Source organism: Protobothrops mucrosquamatus, unplaced genomic scaffold, assembly GCF_001527695.2.
Source record: "Protobothrops mucrosquamatus isolate PMUCROS unplaced genomic scaffold, P.Mucros_1.0 scaffold702, whole genome shotgun sequence".
Lineage (NCBI taxonomy): Eukaryota > Metazoa > Chordata > Lepidosauria > Squamata > Viperidae > Protobothrops > Protobothrops mucrosquamatus.
In genome coordinates this window covers 311,182-336,149 of record NW_015386984.1, presented here as the reverse complement: position 1 = coordinate 336,149, position 24,968 = coordinate 311,182, and the positions used below count along the sequence as shown (strand labels likewise).

Sequence of the window (24,968 nt, the reverse complement as noted above, 5' to 3'; positions counted from 1 at the left end):
GCGGGACTGGCCTAAGGGATTTTATAGGGGTTTTAAATTACTTTTAATTGGACATATTTAAATATTTCGTTTTAATTAAATTTTTAATTAGGCATAATATGTATATATGTTAGTATTTTATCGAATTTGTCAGCCGCCCTGAGTCCGTAAGGAGAAGGGCGGGATATAAATGCAATTAATAAATAAAATAAATAAATAAGGTAACTCTCTTACATGGCTACTTATTTATCTTTTATCTTTTCCCTAGATTTCTGACTGAAATTTCTGGCTAAAGGAAAGGAAAACACTAACAGTTTTATATTCATTTTTTTACCAGTTTGAAAGTGCTTGTAAAGCTGCATTCATGTAACAGGTGTTTCCAATATTTCTCAAGCCCGTCAAACCTGTATATAAGAAACACTGCTTAGCAAGCCAATGAAAAAGTTACAGTGTGTACAGGATATAAATAAGTCTTCATTCTGTAGAAATTTAGAATCAGCTTTTTTATAGTATTTACAGAATTTCTGAGTATTTTTTATCCTGAAAACAATGTTACTATAATACTATCATACAGAAATCTGCATATATGACAATGTGTGACATTTGCCATCTAACTACATTCCCATTTTTAGGCTATGTTCCCATGAGAAACCAAGCACATCCTAGCAACAGAACATTTTTGTTAACCCTTAAAAATCAATTAATTGCAATTATATTATTAACTTGTTCATTTAATAATAGTCATGTGAATTACCCTATTGTATTACCTCTAGCCTTTAATTCATCTTCTTCATCAACTTGTACATCTAGGTCATCAAATGTTGCAATTAAAGGAATTTTCAGTGTAGGGATACTGGGTAGCTTAATATCCTTAATGAAAGATTAAAAAAAGCAAATTCTAAGTAGCGTTCTTCAAAAACATTATGACTTTTCTTTTTCTTTTTCCTAAAGAGTCTATGAAGATATTTACATCAATTTCCAGTATATGTTTTCCATGCAAAGCCAAAAATTTAATGATGTATAATATCATAATTTCATTGAATAATATAACTTGGCTAAAAGAAACTCTCATGTAGGAACATAAATCTGCCACAACATACTGTCTGGCAATAGAAATGGTTTCATCTGCTTTATAGAATAGCTGCGTATTATAAATTAACGATGCAATAGCTTTGATGTAATATTTTGGGATATTTCTTAGTTCTGTTATCAGATAGATCATAGTTTAAATAAATATTGTGCACATAAATAAACACAGTCTATTCACAGAAGGAATTGAGACATGTATACTACAAAAAACATGCAGTAAAAGCTAGAATTATTTTATTACTTTTAAGCATATTTCTACATAAATATATCTAAATCAAATATTCTTCTCTTGTCAATCTGCAGGTCTTAATACTTAATATTTAAAGAATTAATTAATTTTTTAATACTCGCCAAAAAATCCTTGGTGAGGAGCTGTTTGGATTCAAAGCCACAACACAAACATAACTTATATAAAAATAGCTATATTACTGTCTCAATTATAAATACTGATACATATTTTGATTTTCAAGGAAATCACCTAGGATTGCAAAAACAGTTATATTTTGTTAACATTTATATTATAACATTTATAAGCACAATTCTTTTGTAAAGGCATACATTTCTCATATTAAACCTTCTTTTAAAATATTTTTCTTCATGCTGTCAGACAGAAGAATAAAACTCTCCTTTTCTAGTTACAATATTACAAATCCCAACAGGAATAGCAAGAAATGTTATCGCCCTATAAAATCCTAGTAGAATTCATGCCTGATTACCTGTATGATATGTTCTGGACCAGGGGAAGATAACCGTACATTTTGTAAGGAAGAATGAGTTTTTAGCTTTCTATCCAGAAACACTTCTTTGCTGCATGCGTAACACCAGATACGAAGTGTTGTAAGATTAACTGTTAAACAGTGCTTTGTTTCCTAGAAAACAAAATACTAATAAATGAGATTTTTTTTATTATGGTCAACACCAATATGAAGTGCACAGTATAACTCTCTCTCTTTGTACTGTACATATTCTGTATACACATCCAGACACAGTCTAAATCAATCCACTGCAGCTTTATTAATGATTATAGACTCTAATTGTCCCTATTGTGGTCCTATGCTTTTAGTATACAGATTCCAATCGAGAGTCTAAGAATGAGTGAATGAGTGGTCCTAAATTAGCCAATTTGCTTCTTTAAGAGACAATTAAAACCTGGGATTCTCTGCTCCTGATATAGCATCTCAAATACTGACTCATATATTTACCCACCCACCACCATTATTGCCTTATAATTTGTACTTTATATAATCTTTAGCAGATCATGCACAAGGAAAATGAGTGAGAGAGACGGTTAAGTCCACATATATTAAAAGGTCAACAGTTTCAAGGGAATACCATACCAAACAAAATAACAGCAAATCTCCTGGCCCTGTATAATTATTAGTATCCTTTCCATGGAACAGAGCATTTCTTGTTCAGATTAATGTTGTCTAGAGCAGAGGTCCCCAACCTTTTGGGCACCAGGGACCGGTTACGTGGAGAGAGGTTTTTCCATAGACCGCAGAGAGTGTGATTTTGTGTGCTGCCTGCATCCTGCGGATGGGGCTTTGTTTGTGCGGCCTGGTTGCTGGCATGCCGCGGCCCGGTACTGGTCCACGGACCGGGGGGTTGGGGACCCCTGGTTTAGAGTGTGTTTCCCTTGCTTCAAGAATCTCAAGTACTGCAAAATAATGCAGTTTTACTGGTTCGGAATTGAAATGGTGTTTTGCAATCATTTCTCTTCCAACATCAAGTTTCTACATAATGCCCCCTTTAGTAGAAATATTTTGGGAATTACAAGTTCAATCATAACATGTTATAATTTTCATAAACATTTATCAAACAAACACATTTTACTTCATTGCATACTGTGAACATTAGTAGCTATTCACTTAGTTATCATATTACTAACAAAAGTATCAAAATATTGGCAAACAATATACACGTCAAATAGTTTAATGCTTAAAAGCAGCTTACAAAGATTATATTTTACCTGTTCCACATACCTTATTCAGTATTCAGAATAAACATTATTATCAATATCAATTTAGATGACTATGATTTTAATAAACCATTCTTGAACAATTAAATAATTCAGAATTATAACTTGTTTTCATTTCCTTAGTTTGGCTAATATTTTCATATTTTTATATGCTTGTTTTCAAATTTTTTTTTTGCTCACCGAATTCCTCAGAAAAATAGTATATAAATTACTGAATAAATTATACATAATTGAATTATTCGGGGATTCCAACATAAAGCTATTCAAATTTCTGTTAATCATGCATATAAATAAATCATTAGAAAAATGTGGCAGGATAGAATGCTATGTGTAACCACAGAACATCAAGAAATTCTGAACTGTGAAGATTGTATAAACTGTCAGACGAATATGCAAACATACCTCTGAATGTATGGTGCTATGATCTATATGTGACTCCCCACAACCAACATAGGAGCATCTATTCTGTTAAACCAAACAAAGTAACCATTAACAAGATGCAATCCATTACAATAATAAACACCTAAACCCACTGCAGGTTTCATAGGAAATAGAACATAATAATAATAATAATAAAGTTGGAAGGGACCTTGGAGGTCATCAAGTCCAACCCTCTGCTCAGGCAGGAAACCCTACACCCGTGGTGGCAAACCTATGGCATGCGTGCCACAGGTGGCATGCAGAGCCCTCTCTGTGGGCACGCAGGCCTTCAGCTGGGTTTTATAAAACCTTTTTGCTTTCGGCCTCCACCGCCGTGTGAAATAAAAGAAGTTCAACCAATCAATCAATTTCAACTTCTCTCAGAAAAAAAAAAGATCTCACAAAGTTGGAATTGATTGATTGCACTTTTTAGTCCCACCCAGTCTGCCATTACCACCGCAGCCATGCCCACCCAATGGGCCACGCCCACCCAATTGGCCACTCCCACCCAGCATCCAACGATACATAAGTGGGTTTTGGGTTGCAGTTTGGGCATTCGGTCTCTAAAAGGTTCGCCATCACTGCCCTACACCATAGCAAATAACTACTAGAATCACCTTAAAAATAGAACAATGATAGTGCCAAAGAAAGCCTTTGAAGAGGCATGGTGAATAAGATTGTGGAAAAAGATTTATGGAAAGGACCAAAATGGTCATACTTATATTAACAAATCTGTTATGCAATCTTTTGGAACCATTTTAATTAATTCACAGCAAAGCATTTTCTATTTAGGTTTCCATAAATAATTATCCATTCTAACAGTACAAAAAATTACAAAACCAGAAGTGAAATGCTATTCCCTTCAATCACCATATAAAGGAATTTATATTCTGCTAAAAGGATTTGTATTTATTTTAGAAGCTGAATTACCTACAAATTAATGTTTTGCCCTTGTAATAAACAATCCAGATGTTTATTTTATTTTTAGGTTCAGTACAGTATCATACAGAAACTACAACTGAATTGCTTGGGGAGACTCTCTGTAATAAAATTGAATGTCTTGCCTAGAGTGATGTTTTTGTTTTAAACAATACTTGTTTTGACAACTGATGCACCATTTAAACAGTGGCAGAAGGATATATCTAGATTTGTGTGTCAGGAAAAAACATGAGTTAAATATATTTCAAGATGCAAAGGAAAGGAAAATGGGGTCTACCTATTTTAAAATTATATTCTGCAGCTTGCTTTTATTTTGTAGCTTACAGCTTGTATTTTGGATTGGATAAAAGAGGGGTGCTGCTGAGAAATAGAAGGCTTAAGAGTTAGAAAAATGCATGGTTATTTGTGGTACAATAAAATTAAGGTTAATGTAAATTTTAAAAATCATTATGTTAGATGTGCCGTATTGAGAATAGATCCAAACACAGATTGTGCTCCAAAACACTTTTATGGCTCTCAGCACAAGAAGCATTTTATAGACAAGGAATAATAGGCAAACACAAATAACTAAATTATCGTGAGATACAGGCAGTCCTTGACTTAAGACTGGTCGCTTAACATTGAAAGTTGTGATATACTCAAAAAAAATTACTTATGATTAGTTCTTGAAGTTACAAACTGCTGCACCACACCCATAGTGACGTGATTACATTTTAGACACTTGGCAACCAGCTGGTTGCAACATCCTGCAGCTATATAATCACATTTTGTGTGGTTTGGGTTTTTTTTTGCCATTTTCCAGGAAACAATGCCCATTGGATAAAATGTTTCACACATACGACCACATAGTTCACTTCTTTGTATCTTTTTTTTTCTTTTTTTCCCTTTCCTGCATTTTAGCTTTCTTTCTGACTTTTTCTTTTTCTTTTCTGTTTACTTTACATTAGTTTTTATCTTCCTTTTTAAAAACAATTTAATAAAGTTATATATAAAAATATAGCATTTTACAGTCAATTATGTATCCTTTAGAGCTATTACTCTTTTCAATGATTGCTTAAATCATATCAAATGCATATTTATTTATAAATTTAATTTCCAAGGCACCCTATTCAACAATTAGTCTTATATGGCCAAACTTTATCCGTAACCCTATAATTACTTGAAGCAAAATATATATTATAAAAAGGTTTCATAACATTACATAATGATCTTTAACATCGACCAATGCTTTTCAAATGCAATTCATTTATCTGACTAAAGATAAATGACTATGATAACGTAGAAAGCTTATGTTTATAAGCATGGTTAAAAATTATATCTCCCTGGAAAGCTGTTATGCAATTGAATAGCTAACAAAAACATAAAGAATGAAATGCATCAATTTATTTGAATTGATATAAATTCTTAGTTTAATGTTAAATTATTATAAGGCAGTTTATATGTATGTTACACTAAATTCTTCTGATTAACAGAATTAAGAGTTAAAATATAAAGTGACTTCAGTAAGAAAACACAGGCACATGTTAAAAAGTTTTTCATATGCCATTCCATTTATGTAGTAAACTATTTTTTCACAAAAGAGACTTTATAAAACTATATGGCTCTCCTCAATTATCTTAAAAATGTTCTCTGGAACAACGTAATAGGAACTTAACATACATTTCATCCCACATTTCCAATAAAAATGGAATGTTAACCTGTGTACTGTGGTTCGACTGTTAGAGCACTAGACTTGATTGCCAACCTTGCAAATGCTAAGCAGAGCTCAAAAATGGATTTGAAATGTAGCCCTCATTAAGAAAACAATATACAATTTGCATACAATCACACCATCCAGAAATTTCAAATAATTCTAGTTCTGACTAGAGATCAATCACAGTCATTGATGAATAAATAGTGGTTGCAGAGTTAATGCCTGGCAAAGCTGCATTTTCAGAAAGAGAAACTCTTAGTCATTGCATATTATATATGTTAATTCTGCTTACCTCTAAGCATGCCCACAGATTTGGTCCTTTTACCTTGCAGTCTTGACAAGTCCCCTATAAAAACATCAAGGAATCAGGCAGTTAGTTAATAAAATTAGCTAATATGGAACAAAAAAGAGAAACTCTATTATTATACTGGAAATACTAAATACTTATTGCATAACAACTTAAAAACTATTATTTTAAAATAGATGCTTATTTTGATTTTTCAAGTATTGCATGTACAAATTATGTTACTAAAATATTATGACATTTTTGGTTTCAAAATCTTTTATTAATGTACATTACATCTAGTCCATAAATACATGATATCTACATTCTCCACTTAATAAATTAAGTAAAACTTCATGACTTCTTCCCAATCATTAATTTAATAACACCTTAACAACTAACACACACTGACCTTACTTAAATGACAAAGATGAGAATTTAAGAATGAAGCAAAGATGAATACAACAAAAAGATTATAAACAGAAACTCACATGAGATTTGTGTATCAAGTCTTCTTTGGTTATCTCACCAACAGATTCCAAATGTGAGCAATCATTGTTTTGGTGTGGCATTTTAATCGCAGTCACGTTCAAGTATTTATAAACAATATCATCTACATATCAAGAACAAAATACTATTATAGTATTATGAAATGTAATTGTACAACAAACAATATGCAGCAAAGTTTATTAAAAATGAAAAAGATTATATAATTTTATATCATTTATATTAACATTATGGAATGAATATAGAATAACGCAAAAAAAAAAAAGAATGGACGATTGAAGACTAGAGCTATGAAAAGCACTGAAAAGGGGCGGACCACAGAACATGTTAGTACAAATGAATCATTCCTCCAAATATGGCTGCTTCATAAGCTGTCATCAGCCATATGTGCCTATGTAACCTAGCAAAAGTATTTTTGTGCATGCCCATGGGAACAACTTTCAAAGCAGTTTTGTCAGTCTTTCAACGGATATGGCTACTATAATGCTTTCAGAAGGAGTGCCAGCAAGCTTTGCAAAGATTCCCTTTCAAATACTATTTTTGTAAGAAATGCTTTTGATACACAATTAAAATAAATCAAATGCTTGCTTTACAGTAGGACTTGTTTTATAATATCCTGGTACTTGTTAGTATATCTAAATCAAATTTGGAAAACACTTAATAAGAAAAACTGTGAATATACTCTATGTAAGAACCATGGTGGTGCAGTGGTTAGAATGCAGTACTGCAAGCTAACTCACTGCTCAATCCAGGAGTTCGATTCTGAACAGCTCAACAGCCTTCCATCCTTCCGAAATCGGTAAAATGAGGATTGAGATTGTTGGGGGCAATATGCTGACTCTGTAAACTGCTTAGAGAGTGCTGTAAAGCATTATGAACCACTGTATAAATCTAAGTGCCATTGCCATTGCTATGTAATGCAACATAAACATTGATTCCAAATCACAATGATGCCAAAATGATGAAACATGCACTGTGACATCACAACATAAGCTTCACCTTAATTTGCACCATGACATTGCAGACAAGCATGAAAAGCACAGAATTCATGTTGCAATATACATTTCATCCCTTGTTCCTCCCTTGCATGGATGACTATAATACAATATAGTATTTATTTATTTTTCACATTTCTATGTAAATGGTGATTCCTTTTATGTTTTGTAGAGTTCACAACCCAATATAAAACATTAAATGCTAATTTGTAATTCTATAACATTAGTGACATGGAGAGACTTTGCTTTTAGGACTTAGCACACACAGTTGCCTTTTTTCAGATCAGAAGATGAGTTTTATTACTAGAAGATTAACTAGATTTAAGTTTTAGCCTTCATGACAATTATTGAGCTTGTAATGGAGGAAAATATTCAATAGCATCACCCATTGGAATTTCTTGCCAAAACCTCAAAAAAACATTTAAATCAATATGCAGTTAAACATACTGTTGGAAGAAATATTTGATCCCTTTGATGCAATGTTAAATAAGTGTTATTGGTAAAAAAATATACCCAGATTAGCCTTGGGTTTACATTATCCTTGTTCTTCTCACTTCTCCTTTAGCTGAGCTAAAGGATACAATGAGAAGCTATTTCCTTTATTTTCCAGTGTTTTTAAAGTAGTGGTTATACTTCACAACAGAACAAATGATATTATGTAAAAAAGAACAAGGGACAATATAGTGTTTTGAATTAAGGTATACAACTAGCATGTTGGTGTATTTTTGAAATCTTGTCTATTTGAAATAAATGGCTTTCGACTGGTTACTGTGGTCATTTTGCACAGCATTTCATCAGAGTTGTTCTAATTTTCTATATTCTTGACTTCATATGGGCAGAGTACTTGATGTAACTAATGTTGAAGTAACCTCTGGAGATGGGTGGCACATAAATCCCAAAAACAAACTAGCTAGGGCAACATATCCTATTATTTTGGAATTCCTTCTAGTCTATTGCAGTGGTGGCGAACCTATGGCACGCGTGCCAGAGGTGTCACTCGGAGCCCTCTCTGTGGGCATGCGTGCCACCATTGCCAGTAGCTTGTGCAGGTCCATTAGGCTGCTGCTGTTGCCTGGGGTGGCAGCCGCACCCAGCCCAAAGGAGGCAAAGCGGCCAGCTAGCGAGTTCGAGTAGAGGTGGTAGAGCACGCCCACATCTAGCAAGCCAAAGGCCACCCCGAGCAGGGAAAGCCGGGTCCTCACTGGTGCCATGGCCCCCCAGTCCCAGCTAGGATCGCATGCCTCCCCCCATCTATGCTGGGCCTCCTGCCCACCGTCCTACCCGCCAGAGACCCCCTGGATCTCCCCCAAACCTTTCTGGCCCCCACAGGCATCCCCCATGAGCAGCATCGAGGTGGCCATGCCCACCCCAACCACGCCCACCCAGTCTGCTGTGACAATCACAACCATGCCCACTCAGTGGGCCACACCCAATGCCCCCCCCGAGGGCACCGCAATGTCCTGGCACTTTGCGATAAATAAGTGGGTTTTGGGTTGTGGTTTGGGCACTTGGCCTCTAAAAGGTTTGCCATCACTGGTCTATTGTATAAATTTCAAATACATGGATTAGACACTAACTAGGTTATCACTTGCCACCTATTCTTTGGACTTTTGCCCATCCTGGCTATTGTGGAAAGTAGGATGGATGGATGCATGGATCTAAGAAATAGCAAGAGGGGGGATTAATCAATAGTTTTGAAGGAGAAGGGTGTACTACTTGGGAAAAACCCATTCCCAGATCCAAAGAATTTAGATAACTATTGTCCATTCTCCAACCTTCCTTTTTAGGGAAGGTTATTGAGATAGCAGTAGTAGACTAATGTCATAGTACCTTAGAAGAAATGAATTATTTGGACTTTTTTCAGTTAGGGTTCATACCTGAATATATGTAATGATGTGTGGGAAAGGCTTTGGGAGACGGGCATAGAGATACTGTCAAGGGAACAATTAGATAAGAATACTGGATAATAGGCAGGGCAAGAGACTCAGCAGAGATACTCCCTGGTTTCTCAGTTGTAAAGAGTCTGGGTGGAGAATTGTACTTTCAGACTAGCAAGATTCTGTCAATGCAGCTTTACAATGTAGTAAAACGGCTCACATATTCATAAATTCTGAACAATAGGTGTATAACACAAAGTCTACAGGCCTTGAACTAATTGCCCATTGGCTGTTGGTAGCTCTCTAAACACATGGTGTTATGTTATAAAGGCCTTTACGGCTTGATATCTGAAGGAACACTTCCTTGGAATTGACCTGACTAACTGGATTCTTTGGAAAGGAGCTACTTATAAATCCCACACACTTCCAGGATGAGGTGGGGAGAGAGCGTGAAGTTAGAAGACTCTGCTTTTCTGTTTTGGAATAATCTTATAATAGAGATCAGACTGGCCATTACCTTATTAACCTTCAGAAAAATGCTCAAAGATTGAGTTATTTCAGAGGACATTCTTTTAATTTAAGCACTGTACCATATTTTATTTATTTTTCTTTCTGTTTTCTCATGTGTTTTGTTAATGTTATTTTTATGTTATTTAGCTATGCTTTCATTTTTCCCCCTAAGGAAGCTGTTGACAGTATTAGATTGGGACAGGATATAATGTTAATAAATAAATATCAGCATGTTTCTACGCAAGCCCCATTAAAAATAGCAATTTGTGGATAACTCATTTTTTTTCTAATTCACTATCTCCAAAGTTGTGGCCAGGGGAAACTTTGCCCAGCTACACTGGTATGTCAATCATGACTTTACTTGGGACAGAAAGATTTTCCTATGGTAGGTTGCACCTTCATCACTATGACTAGTACAATATGTTCTATACGGGGCTGCTTTTAAATACCATGGTGAATCTTTAGTTGGTGCAAAATGCATGGCCTGAATGCTAGGGCACATAATGCACATATTTTGTGGACCCTGTTTCCTATCTGCTTTCAAGTACAATTTAAAATGGTGGTTTTAACCTATAAAACCCTTTAAGGTTTGGTATTGGGTTACTTTGGACCACTCATCTCTCCACTGGAATCAATCCAACCATTTTGATCCTGCCAAGAGAAACAGCAAGTTGTCCTCCATTTTTTGGAAGTTAGACAGCCCACACCTGTTGTTGGACTGGCCCTCTAATGATCTCCTACATGTGCATTTGGTTCCAACTACAGTTGCCTTCTAGAAGCTTCTCAAAATGTAGCTATTCTGGAAAGCATTTGGGGGATGAGACCAGATGTTATTTGGAATGTAGGTGCATTTATTTTTTATTGTTCTTTAAATTTGTTGCTATTCTGCTTCTTTATATTGTGAGCGTCAAATAGTATATATAGAATTACAGCAAGAAGTAAATGTCATACATTAATAAACAACAGATGGTTTCAATACCTGCTTTACTCTTCCTGTATTTAAGCAAATTATATTTATTCTTTTCTTTTTTTCAAAACCATAACCCTTACCTCTAATGCAATGTGAAAAATTAATATATTCAATATGAGAATAATTTGTAATTTTTTTCATGAATATATTCATGGCTTTTTTATACATGTGGCTAATCCTATTTATATACTACTGTATGTTCAGAGATATATTTATAAGGAAGGATGTTTTCCCTTCAACGAAATACTGCCTCATAGATCTAGAAAATAAAATATTTTCTGATGACTGTTACCTAATCCATTTATTTTTTCTTTCTATTCTTCCCCAAGAGTTCAGTATCATAAAAGAAACAATTTCACAATAACTCAACTCTTTATATGCCTAGTCAACTGTGTTAAGTCAAAGCATTTCAAGATATCCAATTATCCAAAGCAACAACACTAAGTTTAGTGCTATAATCTAGGATACCTGGATTTTCATTTCATTCTTGGAGAATTAAAAAAATGCATGTACGCTGTGCTGCAGTGTATTCTGCTGATTGATCTTTTTGCAGTAAAACTGCTGCCCCAGCATTACTGCAAGCTGCAGCTGAGTTGTCTTCCATCCCTATATTTAATTGTGTTCTGCATTACAGAACAGATTTCCCAACTGTTTATTAAATGAAGTGGCAGCATTTAAATGAAGCAATACACTGACCTCAAGTTAATCCTCTAATTTCCCTCTCCTGCTCTCACCAACAAATATATCTTTTATCCCACAGGTTTGAGATACCTGTACTTCCTTTTTTTTCAGGTTAGTGGAAATAAAAAAAACCCAACATATTTTAAAATAGCACTGCCTTATGAAATAGAACAGCTTTGTATTTTCATTCCCTGAAGTCTTACAGCCATTCTTCCTGTATAAAGCAGTAAATGGCTCAGTGCATCTTCGAGCTTCATAAATTAAGCATTATTCAGCTATATTATGGTTCCAAAAATAATCTCATTTATCTCTGGATCTAAGGCGGGCATCTCTCCTTCAGAATTTATTTTTTTTAAACTTAGGAAAATATCTGGACCCCAGGGGGGGATGCCTCCCTCAAGGAGAAGCCTCGGTTCTCTTTAGAAACGCAGAGGCTTCATCCAGGAAGGGACTCTGCACATGTTCAGAGGCTTCAAAAGCACCGGCCTCATATCTTTTAGATCTACAAAGCGGTCCGGAACTAGATTCCAGACTTGAGCTATGGTTCAGAGAGAGAAAGCTGGGAAGAGCCTAAAACTGGTTCCTGAAGGAAGAAAACGGACTTCTTACCGGCAGCAGCAGGTAAACTCGTCCCCTGAATACACCCCTCAAGGTCCTGAGGGCAAGGGGTGGAATTTCATCCGAAAACCTCAAGGTTTTCCTTACATCCTTAACGGTTTCTCCATCTCAAAGCCACCGCTCCTTCTCTTCTTCGTCCTTCTCCTCACTCGTATCCTCAGGCTAGTCCAGGAACACTAAACGCGTCCCAGAGCGCCTGGAGGAGGAGGAAGACGAGGAGACGCCCCGGTTTCCTTCGCTTTTCTCCCCTTTTTTTTCCAGCGGGCTCCCGAACGCCGGCGCCTCTCAACTCTCCTGAGCAGCCCCGCAACAAAGATGGCGTCGCTGGCTTTCCTGGGGCTCTAGGGGGCTGGAGTAGAAGGCTAGAGTGCCCAAAGCAAAGATGGCGGCGGTGGAATTTCTTGTCCCGGAGGTGACAAGCTCGCAGGTAGGAGCGCGCCTGCGCTCAAAGCTGACGGTAGGAATCGGTAGATCCCTCGTGCAAGGAAAGGAGGAGGCTAGCTTCGAAAGGCCGGCCTTTCAATAAGCCGGTTCTCAAGAGAAGCTTACGCGGAGAGCCTTGCTTTTTATTCGGTTTGATTTCCTTTGATCTCGGAAGCACATTTCTGCCTGTGTTTTGCCTTCAACGAAATACTGCCTCATAGATCTAGAAAAATTAAGAACCAAAGTTCTGGATGTCTTCAGGTTTTTGGCTGCTACCCCGAAGTTAACCTACCATGGGGCGCGTTTAGGCCAGGAGAGCCTCTTATCTTAGTTGTAATTTCCAATGAAAAAGAAATAGCGTTACCGGATCTGGACTGCAAAATCCGGATACCAGAGGAAGGCAGGATCGAGTTAGAATTTTTCTGAATGTCTTTTCTACCATCTAGTAGTCGTCAGAATATTTGCAGCAAGGATCCGATAGCCCTAAAAATGGGTTTGCTGCGATCTTATTCTGACTCCACTTGTGCCATTTCTCCACTTCATAATAACTAATGGCAAATCAATGGAGCACTTCTAGCATGTTACTTTTTAACATTGACTTTGCAGTGTTAAAACTACACTGTAATTTTAACACTTAAACTACAGTTCTTAATTTAAACTACAGTTCTCAACTAATTTAAGATCAATATCCATTGACCTACAATGGTACTTTATTCTATGCATTCAATCTATTCTGTATCATGATCGCTAATATTAAACATAGTTGCATATAAGTTTCCTAATATGGAAACAGTTATTCTGTTTAATTTTCTTAATTTAATGCAGACTTAGTGCCATCTTAGTTCCTCTTATGGACAGTACTTGAAAAAGGGAATCCAGTACTTAATTCAAACTAAATTAAACATCCCCTATCATTATAGTGTAGATATTACTTGGCAGAATAGCCATCAAGTCTTTGGAAAACATATTCAGATGTTGTAATGTGTCTATATAACAGTCAGAAATGTTCAAGTCACAATATTCCCTGTGATATTCTTAAGGAAGCAAAAGTTGTACTTTGAAGAAGGATAGGAAGAGTATTGAAGCTTTTGAACTTTGATGTTGGAGAAGACTCCTGAAAATACCAAGAGACAAATGGATCATCAAACAGATCGACCCAAAGTTCATTTGAAAAAGAAACGGCCAGGCTCAAATTTTCATACTCTGGACATATTATGCAAAGAACTGGAGAAGGCTCTAATAATGGAAATGGTGGAAAGAAAGAAGAGAAGAAAACAGCAGCAAGGTAGATGGACTTGATTACAGTGGCGAGGGTTTCTTTATATGAAATGCAAAATTCTGGATGACCATAGGATAATAGTAAAGAATGTTTTCCACATCTCTTTTCTACAATCTAGTGGTTACTAGGTTTTTGGAACCAAAATTTGGTAATCCAAAGAAAAACTCCACTGCGTTCAATAGAGACAAAACTGATTTAAAGTGTATAAAATTGAAAGTGGCAAGATATTTGAGCAGTGGAGACTGGAATTTCTGCAAATACATCTTCAACTCTGATATTTGTAGAAAAATAGAAAAGCAGAGTGCCTTATATCTAAGCAAAATCCTATAGACAAGAGGAACAAAAAAGGGCCATGTACAAGTTGCTGCATCAACAGAGGGATAGTACAGGTAACCCTCGATTTACAACAATTCATTTAGTGACTGAAGTTACAATGGCATTGAAAAAAGTGACATGACTTATGACTGTTTTTCACACTTTTGACTGTTGTGGCATCAAAATTCAGATTCTTGACAATTGACTCATATCTATGATGGTTGCAGTGTCCCAGGCATGTGATCACCTTTTGCAATCTTCTGCAAAGTCAATGGGGAAGCCAGATTCACTTAACAACTATGTTACTTAATAACTGTAATGATTTACTTAAAAGCTGTGGCAAAAGGGTCATGAAATGGGTCAAAATTCTCTTAACAAATGTCTTGATTAGCAACAGAAATTTTGGGCTCAGTTGTGGTTTTAAGTCAAGGACTACCTGTATTAAGATTACATGAAGTGATAATACCACTTTATACTGCACTGATAAGACCACACTTGGAATAATGTATCCAGTTCTGCTAACAATACCAAAAAAAAAATGCTGAGACTCTAGAGTGCAGAGAAAAGCCACAAAGATGATAAGGGACCTGGGAGCTAAGCTATATGATGAAAAGTTGCAGGGACTAATTATGTCTAGTCTAATGAACAGAAGGACTAGTTTTCCAATACTTGAAGGGCTGTCACAAAGAAGACAGGGTCAACCATTTCTCCAAAGCACTTGAGGACAGGACAAGGAGTAATAGGTGGAAGATTATTAAAGAGAGATCTAACCTAGAATTGAGAAATTTCCTGACAGTGAGGACAATTTATCAGTGGAATAGCTTTCCTCCAGAAGTTGCAGGTGCTCCTTCATTGGAGATTTTCAAAAAGAGGTTGGACAACCATTGAATAGGAGGGTTGGACTAGAAGACCTCCAAGGTCTCTTCCAAACTCTATTATTCTATGTTCTATGAGTGCAGCACATGTGAAAGAAAATATATGTGAATGTGTCCATCCTGAAGATACCTTATACACTACATTTTGGCCACTCCTTCAGTAAAATTAAGCATCCCTATAAGTAACAATTGATACATCTAAAAGATATCAGTGATCAAGGACCAACTTAACTCAGAGCTATGTTCAGGCCTAAACTTTATTTTGATTAAGAAAATGAAGTTTCAGACAACAGGAATCTCAAATGGGGGATCTTAAGGTCTCCCATGAGAAATAAATAAATGCAAAAGAAAGACCTAAATTTAGTGTGCTATATCTAATTGGCTCTAGTCTGGAAAAGGAAGTTAACCACAACTCTTTGCCCCTCTGTGTTCTACCTTCAGAGGTAAATCAGTGCCTTACAGACTAAATGGAGATCTCAGAAATGGTAATATGATAGCAATAATAATAAAGGCAGTAATACAAAGGCAATAATACTATGGCAAAAGAAAGAAAAATACATTGGTTTTGAAAACCCAGTTGTTGTTAAGAATTTATCTTAATCAGTGTAATGACAAATATAGCTTTTTTTTAACCATCTAAGCTCTGTGTCTTACTTCTATGTCACAGAGTCATTCTTCTGAGGCAGCCTCACAGGATAACAGCCTCTATTTTGTTCCAATCTAACCTGTATCCTCTTAAGAAAAATATCTCTTGCAAAACATATCTCAGGTTGAGACAAAAATGAATCCAATCCAGTCCCTGAATTCATGTCACCATCTCCTCCTGCAACCCTTTTTAACATAAGGATGATGCGTTAGGTCTTATACATCTAATATTCAATATTTATAAAGACCACTAATCAAATTCTTATCCAGGAGTCACGTTGCTCTACATTTCTATCTCTATGGTTTCTCTATTTGCCTGCATCTTCCTCTTCCTAACAGCTCCATCAGAAACTGCTAGCAAAAGCAAGGACTGGTGCAAAGGAGAAACAAGGAGTGCATCGTCTAAAGCTGAGCTGGCTGACATACCTGCAGAGGTAACTGACAGAAGTCCTTCCAACTTAATGAGTTTATTATGCTTTTTTTTAAGCGATGGCAAAAGATTGATTTCCTCTGTATAAGAAGAGCTGCCCATCTCACCCAAACAGGACAGAGAAGTCTTCAGTCTAGCAGATGATGAAGATATCGTGGTCAATATACTGGGTTTTTAGAAAATTATAAGGTCCTGTCATCCGTAGCCACAGTTTCATATTTACATCATCCCAAGCATCCATTATCTTGTTTATCACCCTGGACTCGAGGGATACCTCTGCTAACCCATGGGGATATAATTATACAGGTCTTTGAAATAAGCAATGGAGTCTTTTAAGATTCTTTGCTCTTCCTCTCTCAAGTCATTTATAAAAAAAACCAACTCATGCTTTTCAATACAGTTGTAGAAGTAACAAGAGCTAAATTTCCTGTTAATTCTAAATGTTCATTTGGAGTTTAGGAATTGTATCTCCTCTGGCAATTAGATCAAGAGATTTAGCAGTGCAACAACATCAAGGAAAGTTAGTGCATGCATATCTCAGTTGTGCAGAAATATTGTTTGGTCTAATATATCTTTGTGTTTTAGGCTAATTAAAATTTTTATGTGAAGCTGTTTTGGAAGTTAAGAAATACATTACAAGCTCATGAATATTTCTAATTGATGAGTGTAACTGAAATCATATATTTTTCAAGAATAATCTGCTTTCCTTCCGTGACTTGAGGCATTTTGCCTCTCAGATTTTAACTGTTGGTTTATAATACAACCTTTAATTTACTCGGAATTCCATTGAGTTAAATGGAGCTTATTCCTGGGCATGTGGCTATAGAAAGGCAGCTAGAATTAGTCATTACTGAAAAGCTCAAACATTGTGCTCTCCGCAATAGTCAGGGTGTATTACTGCATGCAGTTTTCTTTATGGTACCCTTAGACTGAAACCAACCTATTGAAGGAATATTTCAAAGCTAGTTCAATATTTATCTCTCTTTGGCAGACTATCTAACCCAGATAATATGATTCTGATTTAGCATTAGTAGATGATGATATAGGAAAGAAGGAGCAATGTCAGAAGATGCTGCTAACGAGACACGTTTGCCTTTGAAGACTGCAGCTTTAAGAGTATTTGATCTTCCACTCTCCTGGTATAATTCATTGATACAGGTAATGATTGCATTTGTTGTTCTTTATAGCTCTGTTTCAAATGCCTAGGAGTGCTTTTTAATATATGTCTTTATTTTATTAAAGTAAAGTTTATATGCATAGAAGTATATGTTACTAGTTTGTATTATTATTGCATGGAAAATATGTTCCAATGCTATCTTGCTAAGAACCACACCCTCCTTCCCTTCTATTCCCTTAGGTGGTGGTTGTTGTTGTTGTTGTTGTTGTTATTATTATTATTATTGCTGAATTTCATGGACTAATAAAAGAGAGTTTTTTTCTGGTTTCTTTCTATAGATTCAGTGGTGTTGATATCCTACAGATTTTCTGTTGAGTGTGCCTTAACTGATACATTGATATGAAACTCTTGAAAGTTGACTTACTTATTGTGATCTGTGAAATTAGGAATACATTAATTGCAGGGTTTTTTTTTTTTGTTAGAGGGATACTTGTATTTAAAACAGGTTAGGGCAGGGGTGTCAAACTTGCAACGTCACGTGAAGTGTCGTGACGTATCACAACTTTTTTTCCATTGCTGGCAATGGGGTGGGTGCGGTTTCGCCATGACACATCCGGCCTGCGGGCCGGCAGTTTGACACTCCTGGGTTAGGGTAATGATTAAGCTAAAAGAAGAAACAAAGAAAAAAATGAAGTTAATAATTATTTGTTGCAAGTTACACTAAACATAGACTTGCTTGTGAGTTATGCTACAGTGTGGATGAGCAAAGGTTTCTTTGTAAAAATTTTAAATTGAAAATAAAAATAAAAAAGGATATGTCTGCAATCTTATACTTCAAGTATGCAAAATGCAGATTAGAAATATGATTCAGAAAAGGGGTTTTTTTTCCAAAACCTGCAAGTAATAATATTCACAATGCTGTTTCGCAGTCCCAGACAAACCATGCACAGCAATAGAATGCTATGTGGGATTATTATTTACATGAATAAATGCTGCTCAAAAGCTTGAAAATCCATATTATATCCAGCAGCCTAACTTGCTTTGCAGTTATTATATCCAGCAGCCTAACTTGCTTGATCCATAAATTCAGTGTGTATTTATATGTATTTTTGCTGCTGTTTTACTAGAGATCAACCCAATTCTTTTGGGTAATGTCAGGTATGCTTTCCCCTTGGGGTGGGGAGAAAACTGGGGAGAAGGCAAAGCAAAAGAGCTACAAATCCAGCTACATTTTTGGAACTGGTAAACAGAGTAAAATGTCCCATTTCATAATTAGCAGTACCCTAACAAAGTTTCTAGTGGTCACATATCACTAGCAATGGTAGATACTATGATTGATAGATTATGTATTTTGGAGTCCATACCCAGTCTTAATTATGATAAGCACAGATTAGGATGATCTATCTCCAACCTGGGTTGGGTGAGGTTATTGATTAATATAGCATACTGATGATACTCAGGTATATATCTCTGTCTTGGGTCACCCAAATTATGCCTTAGAGATATTTTCCCAATGCCTAGAGGCTATGCAGATCTGGATGGAGAAGCTTTGGCCCTACCCGGACAAGACCACATTGTTATGGGTTTTAGGGCTCGTCTATATCTAGTGATTTTTTTCCATTGATTCTGGATGGGGTAACACAGAGGTTCCCAACCTTTTGGGCACCAGGGACTAGTTCTTGGAGAGAGGTTTTTCCGCGGACCGGAAGGTGCATGGTTTTGTGTGCTGCCTGCATCCAACGGATGGGGCTTTGCTTGTTTGTGCGGCCTGGTTGCTGGCATGCCGTGGCCCGGTACTGGTCCACGGATCGGGGGTTGGGGACCCCTGGGGTAACATTATCCCAGACAGAGTTGGTATATAATCTAGGAGACCTCATGAGCTCAAGACTCTTGCTTGAGAGCAAGTAGCAGTGTGGTCAGAAAAGTCTTTATACAATTGCATTTTGTGTGTCAGTTGCATCAGTTCCTAGATCAAAAGCTATTGCTCATGGGTCGCTTATCACAATAATAATAATAATAAAGTTGGAAGGGACCTTGGAGGTCATCTAGTCCAACCCCCTGCTCAGGCTGGAAACCCTATACCATTTCAGACAAATGGCTGTCCAGTCTCTTCTTAAAAACTTCCAGTGTTGGAGCATTCACCACTTCTGGAGGCAGGTTGTTCCACTGGTTAATTGTTCTAACTGTCAGGAAGTTTCTCCTTAGTTCTAGGTTGCTTCTCTCCTTGATTAGTTTCCATCTGTTGCTTCTTGTGCCTTCTTGTGACTTATGCCTTAGTCACTTCCTGACTGGACTATTGAAATGTGCTGTATGTGTGGGCTGCCCTTGAAAACATTTAGAAGCTTTATTTGGTCCAGAAGGCAGTGGCATTTGAGGTATTGGATGCTCCACAATATATACATGTAATACCTCTGCTTTGTGAGCTGCGATGGCTTCCTGCAGGCTTTGGAGTACTATTCAAAATGTTAACGTTATCTTTGAAGCCCTACTCGGGATGGGACCAAGTTACTTATGGGACCGTTTTTTGGGCTGTTGATTTCTGTTCATCCCATCAGATTGGGCAGAGTGAGCATGCCCTGGTTCCCATAGGTGAAGTAGTATTATTTGGTGTTTGCTAGGAATTGTGCCATCTCTCTCATGGCACCTGTCTTGTGAAACAGCCTTCCCCCTGAGATGATGGACATTCCTGAAGCTGCTGACCTTCCAGAAGGCCAAGAACACCTGGTTATTTCTCTTGGAACTGGGACTATAGTATTAATGGAGCTCTGTTATTGTTGTTATTTGCTATTAAGATTTTTTTCAAGAACCTTGACCTTGATCTTTTTTTCTGTAATGTAATGGATTGTGTATTTGATTTGTTTTTATTTTTTATTGTTATCCTGAGTGCCTTTGGCAGATGGGCTGCTGTATAGATAGGATAAATAAATACATTTGATTCAATTACGTATTGTCCATATAGTTTTGATCCATTTATTCACTGTACATACCACTAAAAGCTTAACAGTGGGAACATTACCAACTTCTATGGATTGACTGATTCCAAATTCTTCTATGTTGTTTCCAGTAGGCAACTTTGAACAACATATAGGAAAATGTACATTATATATGATTCATCCCAATGCAGGTACATCTCCCATTCTTGTCTCAGACCCCTAATACATAGTTTAAAAGCCATGTTGTAAAAACTTCCACAATACTAGGGGTGAGAGTGCAATTCTTATGTCTAATGGGAGGACATTCCATAAGAAGGAAGCTCCTGCAGAAAACCCTTGGCTCTCAATCCCCTCTTGCTGCATCTCATGTAGCGTGGGAACTCTCAGTAAGTAATCTCTACAGATAAAACTATGGCTAGAGTACTGAGTGAGGGTTTCCAAATTTTGGATATCGCACCCCATCTTGATTTTTTTTAGGGAGTCTCATCCCTGTCACTTAGGCCAACCCTGCCATTTAAAAAAACCCTCTCAATTCATAATTAAAATTGGAAATTCAAAAAAATATTCATTTTCCCCTTTAATTAAAAATAACAGAAATGTTTTTTTCCTGTAGCAGCAAATTAATGAGAATGCAATGTAATGTAAAAGGAGCAGAAATAAAATGTATTTACATTCCCACACATATTTCCACAAGCCACCTTTTCCTTGTAGTCTTTCCACTGCATAAGCACAGACGCACATTGGGTATGTTGCCTGCCCTCTTCCTGTCTTTCCCTCCATAACATTTATAGTGACTTTCCTCCCTCTTTCCCGTTATCCAGCTCACCATGACGTTCTCATCAACACCTATCAATCTTCATAGTATTTCTTTTCTTCCCATTCTACCATGGGCTCCATCAACTTCCCATTCTGCCTGCCACACACTGCTGATTTTCATTGTGCCTCCTTCTTTCCTTCCCATCAGCATATTTAGCTATATGGATTTTTGTAGTCCATTAGATCTTCACTGAAAATTGTGGCATTTTTGAATTTCACATTTCTTTTCATGCACAAAAACACATTTTGAGGTCCCTGGTAGCAGGGCATGGCATTTGAAATCGACTTTTTGGATTTTCTGGAAGTAATGCAAAAAATAAAACATTTATTTTACCAAAATAACTACAAACAAATGCACTTGTCTCAAATATAATGTTAGTAGAATAATGTAACTCGCCATACAGTTGGGCAGCTATGTTACTAAAATTATCTGTACACTTTTTAAATTACAGTTTCCTTTAAAATATGCTAAGGAATGTGAATTGAGGTTCATATATTGATAGAAGTGCCTACATCATTGGATGCAGAATTCATATTTAACACATGAATGTAACATGCTTATAAAAATATTTTTTTTGTATTTCTGCACAAATGTAATATAACTTTTTTTAACTATTTGTTTTAAGGTTAAAATCTCACCAGGGCTAAAGAAACTATTTGCGATAACAGCAGCAAGTGCCATAACAGTGCTTTTTCTTGCCCATCACTTCAAAAGAAAACGTGGGAAGAAAACCAGGAAAACATCTCCATGGGAATCAGACCATCTGATGTTCGATTATGCAAAAACTTCTGGGTCAGAGAAAAGTAGGCGACATTTTCTCTATGAAAAACTAATGTTCAAAGAGAGTTACTTGATACTTATTTGGAAGTAAGCCTTATTGAAGTGAGACTTTCTTTCAATGAAGCATCAGAGGTCTATGCTGCATAACTTACAATTATAGGTAATCCCCGAGTTACGAGCGTTCACTTAACGCTTGTTCAATGTTACGTGATGAGCGCCCCCGAGTGCTTACGAGCAACTCCCGAAATTACGAGTATTGCAGCACCACAGTAGTTATTCTTCCTTACGAGCGACTGCAGTGGCTCTGCAACACTCACCCGGGTTATTCCCTTCCTCTCTGCCCCCGCCACGGGTCTCCCTAGGCACCAGGCCTTCAGTACTCACCCTGTGAAGATGGAGAATCTTCGCTTTCTTGGCTGCTCCAGGCCTTTGGTATGTTTGCAGAGAATGGAGGCCTAAAATAATGCAAGATGACGTGAAATCAGTGGAGCGAGATCTCACACTACTGATCTCACGTGATCTCATGGTTCTTTAGACCTCTGTTCTCTGCAACAGAGAACCAAATTGAAGCCGGGGGACACTTCGATGTGCCTGCAGAAGCTGGACTGGAGCTCCGGAGGCCTGGAAAAGGCCTCTGCCGCCTGGATCTATGGCCGCGGAGCGATTTTGCGTCCCCCGCAGACGGTCTGGGCTCCGGAGGCCTGGAAAAGACCTCTGCTGCCTGGATCCGTGGCTGCGGAGCAATTTTGTGGCCCCCAGCAGCCTGATCCGAGCTCTGGAGGCCTGGATCAGGCCGCGGGGGGGGGCAAAAATTGCTCCGTGGCCATAGATCTGGGCTCTGGAGGTCTTTTCCAGGCCTCCGGAGCCCGGATCAGACTGCGGGAAGGGCGCAAAATTGCTCCACAGCCATAGATTTGGGCTCTGAAGGATTTTTCTAAAGTCTTTTTCCTTAGTTAATGGAAAAGAAGACGCATGTAAGGTGAATAACACTATTATTCACCCTCTTTACCTCCACAGATTCTAGTTGTTCCAGTAGCAGACAAAATCTAACACTTTCACTGAATTCCATCAAAGAAAAAGGTTTTCAATCTTACATCCATGCCAGTGGTGATCTCTTCAATAAATATTCTGGTTCCGTGCAGAGTTTGGCCTCAGTAAGTATAATCTATTGAGAACTATTATATGTGTTTTAGAAATGAAAAACAGAGGGTTGTTTTCTTTGCTTGAGGAACTCTTTATAAAAAGCAAGTGCTGTATTCACATACTTCTTTTTTTTGGGAAAGCATTTGACTGAAAATAATATATGAATATTTCCGAAGAAATGGTTACTTATTTTCCTAGAATAGGGAAATCAGTTATTATAGGCCCACAATTATTTTTGATTTTCTCATTTTTGTACTTATTTTTCCTGAAACCAAAGAGTAAAACGCAACTACTAGAAATAAATTGTTATATTTCCCTTGGCTTACATGCACATGTTTGTTTGTTTTTTTAAATTAGGCCCACAGTGCCACCTCTTGTCCTAGTTGTGTTTGTGTGAATTCTAATTCCTGGAATAAAGCAGATGAAGATAATATGAAGCTAGTCAATATTCCAGTAACTACTCCAGAAAATTTATACTTGATGGGTAAATATGTAATAATTATGGTATTATTATTAGAAGTATGGTATAACAAAATAAAATAAATAGATTTTAAAACATTTCACCATTTAGTGCAAAATATATGCTGTTGTATATATTTGTATATATGTAAAGAATACTGTAACTAGTATGCCTTTTTAAATAAAAGATATGGGTGCATTGATTTTTTTTAATAGATGCTATGTAAAAGTATTAGATGCAGATTCACAAAATGGTTTCTTATTGAATCTCCTAGCATTGATTGAGTGATTATATCCTATCAAGTTAGTGCCCACTCTTAGCAACCATGTAGATGTTGTCCATGATGATCTATCTCTAACTTGACCTTTCAGGTCTTTTAATAGTGTACTGACTGCCACTGTAACTGAGTCTATCCACCTGGCTGCTGATTGTTCTCTTTTTTTCCTTCCTTCCTTCCTTCCTTCCTTCCTTCCTTCCTTCCTTCCTTCCTTCCTTCCTTCCTTCCTTCCTTCCTTCCTTCCTTCCTTCCTCCCTGTCTTTCTTTCTTTCTTTCTTTCTTTCTTTCTTTCTTTCTTTCTTTCTTTCTTTCTCTTTCTTTCTCTCTCTCTCTCTCTCTCTCTCTCTCTTTCTTTCTTTCTTTCTTTCTTTCTTTCTCCTTTCTCAACGTTAGAGATTTCTAATGAGAGCTGGGTACTCACATACTGTCTCTCAAGTAGAATAATATGAACCTGGTCATTTGTGCCTCAGTTGAGAATTCTAGCTTTATTTGTTCTGTGATCCATTTATTTGTTTAATTGGCTGTCTCAGGAATCTTCTCCAACACCAAAATTCAAAAGCATCATGACAGCATTCTTCAAATCCCTGAATTAGTTCAGGATGGATTATTGCACAAAGGTTGAACCCTGGTCTGACTATTCCCACTCAGTCTTATACTTCTAAGAATATGAGGGATTTATTCTTAACACTTCAGTGTGATGGAAACTAAATCCATCCAATTAACCCTTTTGACTACGCTTGTTGGGGTGTTAAGAGCTGTATTCCAAATATACTTTCAGGAAAATAAATTGGGGAGGAAAAGACAGCTAATTGAATGCAGATCTCTTGTGGGGTTTAGAATTTTGACACACTCTCTCTGGATTTCCTAGCCGGGACATCTAGTACAGTGTGCTTATGGAAGAGTGATTCACACTTGCAGGTAAAACAAAGAAAATG

The 24,968-nt window shown here is 36.8% G+C and overlaps 2 protein-coding genes across 2 annotated transcripts in view; one reads left to right on the top strand and one right to left on the bottom strand.

The window, feature by feature from the left end:
* USP33 (ubiquitin specific peptidase 33) overlaps nucleotides 1–12,583 on the bottom strand; it is a 37,172-nt gene extending 24,589 nt beyond the window's left edge. The window contains exons 1-7 of the mRNA XM_029284536.1: nucleotides 12,531–12,583; nucleotides 6,873–6,994; nucleotides 6,391–6,444; nucleotides 3,449–3,511; nucleotides 1,785–1,937; nucleotides 747–849; nucleotides 314–383 (exon numbers count right to left, since the gene is read on the bottom strand). Coding sequence (XP_029140369.1) covers nucleotides 314–383; nucleotides 747–849; nucleotides 1,785–1,937; nucleotides 3,449–3,511; nucleotides 6,391–6,444; nucleotides 6,873–6,953 — 524 coding nt within the window. The 5' untranslated portion in view covers nucleotides 6,954–6,994; nucleotides 12,531–12,583. The remainder of the gene's footprint in view (nucleotides 1–313; nucleotides 384–746; nucleotides 850–1,784; nucleotides 1,938–3,448; nucleotides 3,512–6,390; nucleotides 6,445–6,872; nucleotides 6,995–12,530) is intronic.
* Nucleotides 12,584–17,552: 4,969 nt separating this feature from the next.
* Nucleotides 17,553–24,968, top strand: part of MIGA1 (mitoguardin 1) — a 34,980-nt gene continuing 27,564 nt past the window's right edge. Inside the window, exons 1-4 of the mRNA XM_029284537.1 lie at nucleotides 17,553–17,664; nucleotides 21,999–22,176; nucleotides 23,171–23,307; nucleotides 23,654–23,780. Of these exons, the coding sequence (XP_029140370.1) occupies nucleotides 17,566–17,664; nucleotides 21,999–22,176; nucleotides 23,171–23,307; nucleotides 23,654–23,780 (541 nt within the window). The 5' untranslated portion in view covers nucleotides 17,553–17,565. The remainder of the gene's footprint in view (nucleotides 17,665–21,998; nucleotides 22,177–23,170; nucleotides 23,308–23,653; nucleotides 23,781–24,968) is intronic.